Source organism: Leucoraja erinacea, chromosome 15 (assembly GCF_028641065.1).
Source record: "Leucoraja erinacea ecotype New England chromosome 15, Leri_hhj_1, whole genome shotgun sequence".
NCBI classification, from domain to species: Eukaryota; Metazoa; Chordata; class Chondrichthyes; order Rajiformes; family Rajidae; genus Leucoraja; species Leucoraja erinaceus.
In genome coordinates, this window is record NC_073391.1 from 34,093,153 (window position 1) to 34,107,253 (window position 14,101).

The 14,101-nt window shown below is 47.1% G+C and overlaps 1 protein-coding gene across 1 annotated transcript in view; it reads right to left on the minus strand.

Moving 5' to 3' along the window:
* Window positions 1-12,224, minus strand: part of ldb1a (LIM domain binding 1a) — a 44,023-nt gene extending 31,799 nt beyond the window's left edge. The window contains 1 exon segment of the mRNA XM_055647100.1: window positions 11,657-12,224. Within this exon segment, the coding sequence (XP_055503075.1) occupies window positions 11,657-11,681 (25 nt within the window). The 5' untranslated portion in view covers window positions 11,682-12,224.
* Between the last annotated feature and the right edge of the window lie 1,877 nt (window positions 12,225-14,101).

Genomic DNA, 14,101 nt, shown 5'->3' on the forward strand with positions numbered 1-14,101 from the left:
TAGTTTAGAGATACAGCATGGAAACAGGCCCTTCAGCCCATCGATTCCACACCGACCATCGAACACCCATTGACACCAGTTCTATGTTATCCCACTTTCTCATCCACTCTCTACACAATAGGGGCAATTTAAAGGCCAATTAACCTACAAATCCGCACGTATTTGGGGTGGGGGAGGAAAGTGGAGCACCCATTCGACCCTGACTGCGGGCGCTGTCTGTACGGAGTTTGCATGTTCTCCCTGTGACCGCGTGGGATTCCTCCGGATATCCCGGTTTCCTCCCACATTCCAAAGACATGCAGGTTCATAGGTTAATTGGCTTTAATAAAAATAAAATTGTCCCAAGTGTGTGTAGGATAGAGTCTGTGGACGGGTGATTGCACGAAGGTGGGCTGAAGGGTCTGTTTCCTCACAGTACGTATCTCTAAACTAAACTAAACGTGCAAGCTCCACACCGGCAGCCCGCGAGGTCAAATGCGAAGCTGGGTCTCTGGCGTTGTGAGGCAGTGGCTCTACCAGCTGCCCCAGGGTGCTACCCATTACATGGTTCAATCAGGCAACTCACCAACCTGAAGAAGGGTCTCGACCCGAAACATCGCCTATTTCCTTCGCTCCCACAGATGCTGCCTCACCCGCTGAGTTCCTCCAGCATTTTTGTCACCCTCCTCAAAGAAGTTAGATATTGCTCACATCCAAAAAGAGCAATAAATAAATTAAAATAGAAGAAAGCTCCTCAACTCTGTTTCCTGACAACTAGTTTAGGGATTTGGGGGGGGGAGGGGTTGGCAGAGGTCACAATATCACCCCATTCATGAGGTTGAGAGTTCGAGCCTCCGGACGTACGTTGCCAGGACGCGCTGCCTCGTCAGAGGTGGCGTCTCTCCATGTACGTCTCGCGCAGAGAGAAACTGCACCTGGAACATGGAACCTGTTTCCTCAACGGCACCTCGACAGCAGGAATTGGTTGATATGTGCACCGAGATGCAGTGGAAAAATGTTTGTCTACGTGCTATCCAGCCAAATCACACCGCACACGAGTATGATCAAGCCGTACCCGTACAACAGGTAGTGCTAAAGGAAAAATACCAGAGTGCAGAATGTAAAGTTACAACGCAAAAGTGCGACAGCTACAGAAAAAAAGCGCAAAGTAAGCTATGAGATGGGTTGGAAGATCAGGACTACACCCTAGCTTGTGGAATGACCGTACAGGTAGAAGAAGTTGTTCCTCAATCTGGTGGTACGCGCTTTCAAGCTTTTGTATCTTCTGCCCGACGGGAGAGGGGAGACGAGGGAATAGCCGGGGTGTGAATGGTCCTTGATTATGTCGGCTGCTTTCCCGAGGCAGCATGATGTGTAGATGGAGTAGATGGTGCGGAGTCTGGTCTGTGTGATGGACTGGGCTACATCCACAACTCCTTATGTGCCCTTTATGGGCGACTATTTGCATATCTTGGGTCTGCAAGCAAAGAATTTCACTGTGACTTTTCACATGTGACAATAAAGTATTCAATACAATTCGGTAATTTATTACGGTCCTGGGCAGAGCTGTTACCAAACCTAGTTGTGATGCAGTCAACAATTTCATAAAACAACAAATGCGTTGTTTAAAATCGCACGTGTGCCTCTTCAATGTTTGTAACCAAGATACACTTGTGTTTCCAAGCAGTTTGTTTTTATATAAACCCCCTTGTGCTTTCGATGCTCTCTGCAAATCTCAGAGTGCATCATTGAACAGCCAGATCTGGCATTCTCGTTCCCGCACTGAAAACTTCAGACAGCCCTTGCTTTCTCTCTCCATCTCCATCCCCTTCCCAGTTCCCCCACCAGTCTTACTGTCTCCGACTACATTTTATCTTTGTCCCGCCCCCTCCCCTGACATCAGTCTGAAGAAGGGTATCGACCCGAAACGTCGCCCATTCCTTCTCTCCAGAGATGCTGTCTGTCCCGCTGAGTTACTCCAGCATTTTGTGTCTACCCACACTGACCTTTCTGGCCAGGGACTCCCTCAGTGACACAGTGAGGCCACACGCAACCGGACGAACAGCACCTCATATTTCACTCGGGTTACCCAACGGTATCAACATTCAGTTCTCTAATTTCAAATAATACCTCTGTACACCACCCAGGTGTACACACATCTCTGGAGAACATGGAGAGGTGACGCTTCGGGTCGGGACCCTTCTGACTCCGGACAGCATTGGAGCAGACCCTTTGGCCCACAATGTCCGTGCCGACCATGATGACAAGTTAAATTAATCTCATCTGACTGCACATAATCCATATCCCTCCATATCCATGTGCCTATCTAAAAGCTTCCTAAACTTCACTGTCATATCTGCCTCCACCACCATCCCTGGCAGTGTGTTCCAGGCACCCAGCGCGCTTGGTGTAAAAAAAACTCTTCCCCCTCACCTAAAACCTATACCCTCTAGTATTAGACGTTTCCACCCAGGGGGAAAAGGTTCTGACTGTCTACCCTACCTGTGCCTCGCATAATTTAATAAACTTATATCAGGTCTCCCCTCAGCTTCTAATCCTCCAGAGAAAACAATCCAAGTTTGTCCAACCTCTCCTTGTAGGTAATACCTCTAAGGAGATGATAAGGTCATGTGATAGTAGAATTAGGCCATTCGGCCCATCAAGTCTACTCCGCCAATCAATCATGGCTGATCTATCTCTTCCTCCTAACCTCAACCGCCTTCTCCCCATAACCTCTGACACCTGTATTAATCAAGAATCTATCTATCCCCGTCTTAAAAATATCCACTGACGGCCTCCACAGCCTTCTGAGGCAAAGAATTCCACAGATTCACCACCCTCTGACTAAAAAAATTCCTCCTCATTTTCCTAAAATAACGTCCTTTAATTCTGAGGCTATGACCTCTAGTCCTAGACTCTCCCACTAGTGGAAACATCCTCTCCACGTCCACTCTATCCAAGCCTTTCACTATTCTGTATGTTTCAATGAGGTCACCCCTCATTCTTCCAAACTCCAGCGAGTGCAGGCCCAGTGCCGTCAAACGCCCATCATAGGTTAACATGCTCATTCCTGGGATCATTCTTGTAATGATATGAAAGCATAAAGCCCCTTTGAAGCCCCGTCCCACTGGGAGGGCAGTGTATATAGTGGCCCCTGGCTGAGAGAGAGGGGTAGCTTCACACCAGGTGACCTGGGCTTGCGGGCTTGAGTTACAGGGAGAGGTTGGATAGGCTGGGGCTTCTTTCTGTGGAGCGTAGGAGGCTGAGGGGTGACCTTATTGAGGTGTACAAGATCACGAGGGACACCGATAAAGTGAACGCTCACCGCCTTTTTCCGAGGGCGCAGGCTTAAGGTGAGAGGGGAGAGATTTAAGAGGAATATCTGGGGCAACATTTTCACTCTGAGGGGAGTCTGTATCTGGAACCAGCTGCCAGAGGAAACTATAGAAGCAGGTACAATTACAATGTTTAAAAGACATTGGGACAGATAAATGGATAGGAAGGGTTTAGAGGAATATGGGCAAAATATAGGGAAAAGGGACTATCACAGTACACCAACTTGGTCGGCATGGACAAGGTGGGCCAAAGGGCCTGTTTCCATGCTGTACAGTTCTGTGACTTTCTCATCTACTTCCTGCACACTAGGAGCAATTTATAGAGGTCCAATTAACATACAGACCCACAAACCTTTGGGATGTTGGGAGGAAACAGGAGCAAACATGTGTAGGCACAGGGAGAACATGCAAACTCCACATAGACAGTACCGAGGTCAGGATTGAACCTGTTGGGTCTCTGGCACTGTGAGGCACAAGCTCGTTACTGTTTACCTTCATTCTTTGATAGCTGCACCACTGTGCCGCCCATGGGATAAGTGCAGTCAATTCGGCAAAATCGAAGAAGAATAGTTCATACTTTATTGTCACATGTGACAAGTGTGGGAGCTTTGTTGTGGTTTTTAGCAGCGTATGCAATAGTGGGATGAATAGATGGTCGGAATCTCAAATGATTTAGTGTTTGTGGCCCAGGTCCATAATCGCCTGAAAGTGTGAGCTTTCCATGGAGTGGTCAAGAAGGGGACAGTTTTCTGCCATTCATCGGTCGGGGGCATTGAGTAAGAGTCAGCAATTCAGCTGCTTTTATAGAACGGAGTTAGGCTTGCTGGCCTGCGTGCAGAGAGTGTTTTGTTTATTTTAGTTTATTGTCACATGAGTCTCAAAAGCCAAACAAAGTGAATCAAGAGCAGCAGTTTCAGACTTGTCCCACCCATCGGACATACCTTCTCCCCTGCTCCCTTCTGGTGACTGTCCCCTCCAGAATATAGAGAAGCTCGAAAGCTTCTTGAAGATATAGATGCTTGTTGGGTTGCATCGCAACTTGGTTTGGGAACAGCTCTGCCCAAGACTGCAAGAAATTGCAGCGAGTTGTAGATGTAGCCTAGTCCATCACACAGACCAGATTCCCCACCATTGACTACATCTAATTCACGCTGCCTTGGAAAAGCAGCCATCACAATCAAAGACTTGTCCCACCCCAGTCAGTCCTTCTTCTCCCTGCTCCCATCCAACAGAAGGGAAAAAAGCTTTCTGGTTTCCTCCCACACTCCAAAGACATGTGGGTTTGTAGATTAATTAGTTTCTGTAAACTGTAAATTGTCCCTGGTGTGTAGGATGCTGCTAGTGTACGGGGTGATCGCTGGTTGGCGTGGACACGGTGGGCCGAAGGGCCTGTTTCCACGCTGTATCTATAAAGTCTAAGGAATATTACAGTGAGGATTTCTGTCAAATAGTCACAAAGTGCCGGAGTAACACAGCGGGTCAGGCAGCATGCAAAAACAAGGCTTTTCACTGTACCTCAGTACACATGACAAGGTATATAAACCTATACCTTCCCCCAAGAGCATCCGTGAAGAGGGCAGGCCTTTGTTGCATTGTCTCTGCTACCAGACCTGACACCGACTGGTGGATTGTTTTTTAAAGTGTTCCAGATTTATTTAATTAACATCATTTACATTCTGGAGTTGCCTTGGTGAGATCTGAACAGGAATCTAAGCCTTTCCATTAAAAAGTTCTTCACTTTACCCATCACACAGCGAAAGCACAATACAAGACATGTGGGTTTGTAGATTAATTAGTTTCTGTAAACTGTAAATTGTCCCTGGTGTGTAGGATGTAAAACACGTTGTTTCCACATCTATAAAGTCTAAGAATTACAGTGAGGATTTCTGTCAAATAGACAAAGTGCCGGAGTAGTACTCAGCGGGTCAGGCAGCATGCAAAAACAAGGCTTTTCACTGTACCTCAGTACGCATGACAAGGTATATAAACCTATACCTTCCCCCAAGAGCATCCGTGAAGAGGGCAGGCCTTTGTTGCATTGTCTCTGCTACCAGAACTGACACCGACTGGTGGATTGTTTTTTAAAGTGTTCCAGATTTATTTAATGAACATCATTTACATTCTGGAGTTGCCTTGGTGAGATCTGAACAGGAATCTAAGCTTTTCCATTAAAAAGTTCTTCACTTTACCCATCACGCAGCGACACAATACAAATACAATCGTTCAGCCACACACTGTAAAAGTTCATTAGAAGACAAAAGTGTACATCAGATAAATTATCATTAAAAGAATCAAGCTTTATTATGGTACCGAGAGTGGGGGAGTTACAGTCAGTATGGTTTCATACTATTTGTCTCTCGGAGACCCACTCACTGAATGAGTGGGTAAGCAACATATTTATACACATAAAACGAGAAGCACTCGAGGGTGATCATGAGTTTGATTACATAATACAAATGGTCTTACAGTTGGTCAAGAGTCAAGTTATTCTTATCTAATGCCAACAGATGTACAAATGGCCAATAGGTCAGTTACTGTTTTTTTTCTCGCATACTCAGCACTAACGACCCAATTTCCAGACATGTTCACCTTCTGCGCTTCTCCATTCTCCAGTTACTTCCCATATTTTTGGTGTAACTACACAGACGTTTCCTCCCGCGGCCAAACGGTACCTTTCAGTTAGTCCAAAGTTAGCCGTTGGCCTGTAGACCGCATTATGAAGTAAGCCTTGCCAGTCTCATATAGTTCCCCAATCTTAATTGTGTAATGCCTCAATGCACAGCTCCTAATCTGGAGCATAGTTCAAGTAGTAATATTTCAATGTTCAGCATTTAATCAATAAATGCTTATAGATGCTTATGTATTAAGTTTCTTATAGAAACTTACAAAATTCTTACGGGGTTGGACAGGCTAGATGCCGGAAGATTGTTCCCGATGTTAGGGAAGTCCAGGACAAGGGGTCACAGCTTAAGGATAAGGGGGAAATCCTTTAAAACCGAGATGAGAAGAACTTTTTTCACACAGAGTGGTGAATCTCTGGAACTCTCTGCCACAGAGGGTAGTTGAGGCCAGTTCATTGGTTATATTTAAGAGGGAGTTAGACGTGGCCCTTGTGGCTAAGGGGATCAGGGGGTATGGAGAGAAGGCAGGTACGGGATACTGAGTTGGATGATCAGCCATGATCATATTGAATGGCGGTGCAGGCTCGAAGGGCCGAATGGCCTACTCCTGCACCTAATTTCTATGTTTCTATCTAAGAATATAGGTAAAGTATTTAAAATTTCTCCTTCACAACACAAGGAACTGCAGAAGCTAGTTTAGTAAACAAAAAGACACAAAGTGCTAGAGTACCTCAGCAGGTGAAGCAGCATCTCTGGGAAACATGGATGGTGATGTTTTGGGTCGGGACCCTTTTATAGACTGTTGGAGTCTGCACCTCTATTTAACATGGTGTTGTGCAATGCCTTGTCTCAATGCTACATTCCAACTCCCATCCCGCGGTACTTAATGTCCATTGTATGTAGCTATTATAGTCATACAACATGGAAACAGGCCCTTCGGCCCAACTGATCCATGCTAACCAAAATGCCCATAAAAGCTAGTCCCATTTGCCATTGTTTGGCCCATGTCCTTCTACACCTTTCCTATCCATGTACCTGTCCAAGTGTTTTTAAATGTTGTTATAGTACCTGCTCTGGCGGATCTTTCCATACACCTACCGTGAAAATGTTGCCTCTCAGGTTCCTATTGAATCTTTTCCCTCTCACCTTAAACCTCTGTCCTCTAGTTCTTGATTCCTCTACTCTGTGTAAAACACTCCCTGTGGATGCTTCTGTTAATTCTGGCCAAATTGGGGCTGCCAGGACACTAAAATTGAGTAACGGTTGCAGTGCTGCTAGTCCATTTGGTCAATTTAAATGTGCCTTATGCAGAACTGGGACAAGCTGCAGAAGGTGCCAGTTTGTCTGGAGCCCAGATCAGAGTTGCAGGAAAAGAATTGGGACATCTGCAGCTTCTTACAATTAGGGTTAAATTGCATGAAACGGAATGGGTGAATGCAAACCAGACGTACACATTGTATATAATGTTGCAAAACTTTACTTTGCTAGATGTTGATTGGGTTAAGTGTTGAGCCTTGTCTGGGTTTCTTGAATATCTGGGCAAATGTTGCTATGTTTGCTTCCTTCCAGAAGCTCCTTTCAAATACAATGTATTATTGTTATTTGGCATGGGAAATGTCTATCATGTACTGTGTTAATCGATATTTGTTATTGGACTGTAAAGAGACCACCCCCATATGGTTTAGCCCCTCAAGGTTCGGGGACCAATAAAAGGTAGCTCCCACGAGCTCCTGTGTCAATCTTCTGGAAAAACGCTTGGGACTGCGTGACCTTTTGGAGTGTCTCTGGTTGCACGAGGCTATGAGGGCTTGGCCACGCAGATACAAGGATCGAACCCGCGGTGGTTAGGTATCGTAGTGGGGAACTGTTATTGTGTTTTTACAAAATAAATTTTAGATGCGCAAGTGCTTGACTCAGTATTTTATTGACTGAAACTAGACTGGGGGGAAGCTTAGAACGAGCTATTTACATACCTTAAACCTATGTCCTCTGGTTCTTGATTCCTCTACCCTGTTTAAAACACTCTGTGGATGCTTCCTTCATCAGCCAGGGCATTGAGGGTAAGAGTCCGGACGTCATGATGCAGCTTTGGTCAGGCCGCATTTGGAGTATTGTGTGCAGTTCTGGTTGCTCCATTGGGGCCTGACCAAAGTCCAATAAACCTGCATCACGACTTCCTGAGGATATGGAGGCTTTGGAGAGGGTGAAGAGGAGGTTTACCAGAATGATGCCTGGATTAGACAGTATTCGCTGTCCACAGAGGTTAAGCATACTTGGATTGTTTACTCAGGAATGTCAGAGATTGAGGGGAGATCTGATAGAACTATATATACAGTTCATTTTATACATATAAAATGATGAGAGGCCTAGATAATGTAGACAGTCAGAACCTTGTTGTCTATGACTAGAGGGTTTAATTTTAAGGTCAAAGGGGAAAATGTTAAAGGCAAGTTTTTTTTAAAAAGGGTTATGAGTGCCTGGAACATGCTGGATCGTGGAGCGCCTTGCTGGGCCGAACGGCCTGTTTCCCTGCTGTATCTTTCAATCAATCCCACATCCCAGAGACCATAGGGGTTGGTGGGTTAATCGGCCTCTGTAAATGCCCACCCCCAATGTGTGTGGGTGAGGAGTGGCCTGGGTGAATGATGGTGGAGGGGGGAGAGGTTCAGGGCGGTGGAAGGAGCTGGAGTACCACAAGTCTGGGCGGCGGGAGGGAGGGGAGCAGCAGGTAATGGCATTCCCTTCGCCTGCTGCCCTTGTGCCTGGCAGCGATGGGACAGCTGTTCCCAGGTGTGGAGGAGGATTTTGCAAGGTCAAGCGACTGGGCTTGGATTCAGAGAGACGATCTGTGTGGGAACATTTTCTTCTGTTTTAAAGTAATGATCATGAGTTGCTTGCTCAGCCGAATCGCAGGGTGAATACGACATTTTCTCCGCCAAAGGACATTAATGAAATGGAAGATTTTTGTTTACCTCAATCTAGAATTATTACAAGTGCTTTTAAAATTCCAGATGATGAGCTGAATAAAAATTCTGCTGCCACTCGTTGGATTGTTTGCTCGGGGTGTCTGTGTTAATGGTCTGTTAACCTACCTGCTACACCATCACTGTATATCGAACATAGAACAGTACAGCACAGGAACAGGCCCTTTGGCCCACCATGTCTGTGACATGATGCCAAGATCAATTCTTATCTGCCTGCACATAATCCATATCCTTCCATTCCCTGTGCTTTTTAGTTTAGGGATACAATGTGGAAATAGGCCACTGAGTCCACGCCGACCGTCGCTCAACCCATCACACTCGTTCTACGTTATTCCACTTTCTCATCCACTCCCTACACATTAGAGGTAATTTACAGAGGGCCAATTAACCAACAAACCCGCACATCTTTGGGATGTGGGAGGAAACCGGAGCACCGGAGAAAACCCTCACTGTCACAGGGAGAACATGCAAACTCCATGCAGACAGGACCCGAGGTCAGGATCAAACTCAGGTCTCTGGTGCTGTGAGGCATTGGACCTACCAGCTGCGCTGCTGTGCTGCCCATACCCATTTTTTCACAAGTTATAGGAGTAGAATTAAGCCATTCGGCCCATCGAGTCCACTGCGCCATTCAATCATGGCCGATCTCTGCCTCCAAATCCAATTTTCCTGCCTTCTCCCCATAACCCTTGACAACCATTCTAATCAAGAATTTGTCTTTCTCTGCCATTAAAATATCCACCGACTTGGCCTCCACAGCCCTCTGTGGCAATGAGTTCCACAGATTAACTACCCTCTGACTAAAGAAGTTCCTCCTCACCTCCTTTCTAAAAGAGCGCCCTTTAATTCTGAGGCTACGACCTCTGGTCCTAGACTCTCCCACCAGTGGAAACATCCTTTCCACATCCACTCTATCGATGCCTTTTATTATTCTGTAACGTCACATCAGGTGGAATTGGGGCAACTTGGAGCACATCCTCAGCTAATAAGAGGTCCAGCCTAATATTAATTCTCATCCAGGTTAAAAGTCTTTAGTTCTTACCTACTTGTTAGTTTGCAAATCACCTTCGTTACCGACCCCCCACTGAAACTCTCAACAAATTCAAACTCTAATAGCAACTCCTCCATTGTCTGAGGAGAACAGCACCAGACTTGTCTTTGAGGTTGTCCATAAGCATCTTAAACACCACTCCTTCAGTTGCAAAAGGTGGGGACAGAAGGAATCGCAGGCACCCTATACTGGAGGGAGGGGAGGGGGGGGTTCGGGGATCAGAGACACTGTGGGCCGAGGAACAGCAGGGGGGGGGGGGGTGAGGGCACGGGAGGACATATATAGTCACACAGCACGGACACAGGCCCTTCGGCCCAACTCATCCATGCCGACCATAATGCACCCTCTATGCTAATCCCACCTGACTGCGTTTAGCCTATATACGTACCTCTAAATCTTTCCTATCCATGTACCTGGCGAAATGTCTTTTAAATGCTGTTATAGTACCTTCCTCAACTACCTCCTCTGGCAGCTCATTCCATATACCCACCTCCCTTTGTGTGAAAAAGTTACCCTTCAGTTTCCAGTTAAATCTTTCGCCTCTCACCTTAAACCAAAGTCTTGTGGTTCTTGATTCCCCTTCCCTGGGTAAAAGATTCATCCAATCTATTCCTCTCATGATTTTATGCACCTCTTAAAGATCACCCTTCACCCTCCTGCGCTTCAAGGTATAAAGTCTTAGCCTGCTCAACCTCTCTCTGTAGCTCAGGCACTCGAGTCCTGGCAACATCCTCGTAAACCTGAGCAGTGGCAATGGTGCCGGTTTGCCCGTCCACTCAGCACGGAGACCATGGATGACCAGCCAGGTGAGTGATGACAGACCCAGTACTCTGGGCATCATGTCTGCTAAGGACCCATGATGTACAACTCACTGACCAGCCTCACCCAGAGGAAGTGGTCCGAGCTGCTGCTTCATGCATGGGTCACAGTGTTGGCCCCAGGGTGACTGAGGAAAATGATCGGTCACTCTTGGGGGCAAAAATGTAAAAGTTTGCAGATGATGTTGCTGCTGCTGGAAGTTCCAGACCCTCACTCTGTTGTGGTATGGGGGAGGAGGGGTAGGCGCACGAAATTGCCAAATACACAACAGCTACCTGTGCATACTCACACTATATGTGTTTGCGTGTGTCTATGTGTGTGAGTGTCAGTGTGTTGATGTGCAAGTTTGCGTGTGTGGGTGGGCGTAAAATGTGTGTGCATGCTAAGTGTTTTGCGTGTGTGCATGTTGGTGTGTGCATGTGTTGGTGCGCTCAGGCCTGCTTGGGTGTGCATGTGCGCGAGTGTGCATGCGGGGAGGTGTGTGCGTAAGTACATGTGTGTTGGTGTGCCTGTGCATGTGTGGGTATGCATGTGCCTGTGGGTGCATGCGTAGGGATGTTGCATGCATGCGTGCGTGTGAGTGTGCATGGAAAATTAAAATTAAACATTCATCAGACATCATTTTGTTGAACGTCCATTGGAGGAGAAAACCCTCAGTAATCAAATCTAAAATGGTTCAACCGCGCGCATACAAAAAAACCAGAGACATTAAGGCTTTTCTTTTCTCGCTCTCTCTCTCCCTCCCTCACTGAAACCAAGAGTAAAACACAGCCACAGGCCTAACTGGCAGTTTCAGATAAAGCACACATTTCCACATCAGTAAAGTTAATTGGTTAGCCATTAGTTGCAGGAGTGCACAGTACTCACCAGGACACGAGCAGCCTCCTGACATTTTTCACATCTCTGAACTCCCTTCCTATGCGTGCGGGCAGAAAATATGCTTCCTTTTAAATCCTTTTCTTTTCGCTGAGCTTCTTCTGGTTTCGAGAAGCAGAGACACTCCGCTTCTCTGCCCCCTTCCTCTCTCTCTCTCTCTTACGCTCTCCCTCCCTACTTCATGGTATCCTGTGTGTGTGTTGATGTCACGTACTGGAATCGCTGGGAAGGAGAGAGAGGGGAAAAAAAAGACGAGCCGTCAGGCAAACAGGAAGCAGCGAATATTCATTCCCTCAAAGACAGAATACCTCTAGTCATTAATATGCAAAGGCAAAGACATTTCCCGGTGGGTGGAGAGTCAGACTGGCATTGTAACCCAGGAAACGGCGGATGGCAAAGACTGAACAAGCATGTGACCCAGATTTCGTCTCTCTCGCGCCCTCTCTAAAGGCTTGTTTTGCTCAGTGTAAAATCCTCAGTGAAATTTCTCCAACTGTCCATCAACGCCCCTCTCCACAATCCCAACTACAGTCCCTTCCGGCTGGCTGTTCCTGCCCTTGTTTATCGAATAAAGTCACCTTCCCCACTTCCCCCACTCTCCTTCCTTGCTCCTCCCCTCCTTCTCCCTTCCCCTCTCTCCCTTGCTCCTCCTTCTCTTTCTGTTTCTCTCTTTATTTCTCTCTCCCTCGCTCCTCCCACCCTCCGCCCTCCGTTTTACTGTTTCTCTTTTTTCTCTCATGCTCCTCGCCTCCGTCTCCCCCTCATTCTTTTTTCTCTTTCTCCTTTGCTCTTCCCCTCCCTCTTCCTTTCCCACCCTCTTTCGGCCCGAAACGTCTGAATGCCTGAATGACTACCGTCCGGTGGCCCTTACCTCGGTAGTCATGAAATGCTTTGAGAGGCTGGTGAAGAATCACATCTGCGCCTTCCTCCCTCGGAACATGGACCCGTTGCAGTTTGCATACCGTCCGAACAGGTCCACGGACGATGCGGTCTCCCAGGTCTTGCACACCGCTCTCTCCCATCTGGACAGCCAGAAGGGGGGGCTACGTGAGGATGCTGTTCATAGACTACAGTTCCCCTTCAACACGTCTCCCCCCAGACTGGCCGGGAAGCTACTTTGGGGCTCAACAACACCTCCCTGTGTGCTGGGTCTGGACTTTCTCACCGCCAGGCCCCAGGTAGTCAAGATGGGAGGGAATACATCGAAGTCCCTCACTCTCCCCCCAGGGTCCCCCTATTGTAGTACACACAGGAGGTCGCCCAATTCAGGGTCTCCCAGACAATCCCCTTTGTACTCCCTGTACACCTCTTTCGGTCCGAAAATAATTAAGTTGCTGACACTGTTGGTGGATCCTGATCCTGGTCGGGAATCGCTCCATAGATGCTGCTGCACCCCTCCTCTTGAACATCAAAAAACGAAGGAGCTGATCACGGACTTTAGTACACTCCATTGAGTATAAATGGGGAGCCTGTGGATAGGGTGAACTGTTTTAAATATCTGGGAGTCCACATCTCTGAGGATATGACATGGTCATCACACGCCTCAGCACTGGTGAGTAAGGCAAGGCAGCGCCTTTACCACCTCAGGCAATTGAGGAAATTCAGAGTGTCTCCGAGGATCCACCTCAGGCAATTGAGGAAACTTCACTCACCCCCCTGCAGGAACTATACAACAGGAGGTGCAACTCCAGAGCAAACAAAATCATGAGAGACCTCTTCCACCCCTGCAACGGACTGTTCCAGCCGCTACGGTCAGGCAAACGCCTCCGTTGCTTTTCGGACTCTTGCCACTTTCATTTCACTGCACATCTCGTATGTGTATGTGACAAATAAACTTGACTTGACTTGACTTGACTTCTTGACTCACCTATTTCCATCTTCATAGATGCTGTTGAGTTTTCTCTCCAGCATTTTTGTGTACCCTCTTTCTTTCTCTCTCTCCTTTTCCCCGGTTCGCTCACCTCTCTCTTGTTTTCTCTCTTGCTCCTGTCTCTCTCTCTCTTTCTTATTCCTCGTCCCTTCACTCACCACCCAACCCCACATGATCTGCGAGATGCAAATGTGTAACCCTGCCTGAATTTGAAAGGGGAATAGATTGGCTGATACAAGGAACTGCAGATGCTGGTTTACAAAAAAAAAGACACAAAGTGCCGGGGTAGCTCAGCGGGTCAGGCAGCATCTCTGGAGAATATGGATAGGTGACGTTTTAGGTTGAGACCCTTCTTCAGACTATTTCATTGTTAATCATTTTCAGATTTCCCTCTTTCTGAGACTCAAGGCATTTTTCCCAAGGCCAGTCCAACTCCAAACAAGGCATTCCTGAGGATAATCGACCTTAAAGTAATTTCTGTTCGTGGACACAAGGAGGGTTGTGTTCACACTGATCGCCTTGGGCAGATGGCCAGACCTGCCTCAGACAAGTGAGGGGCCTTCTAA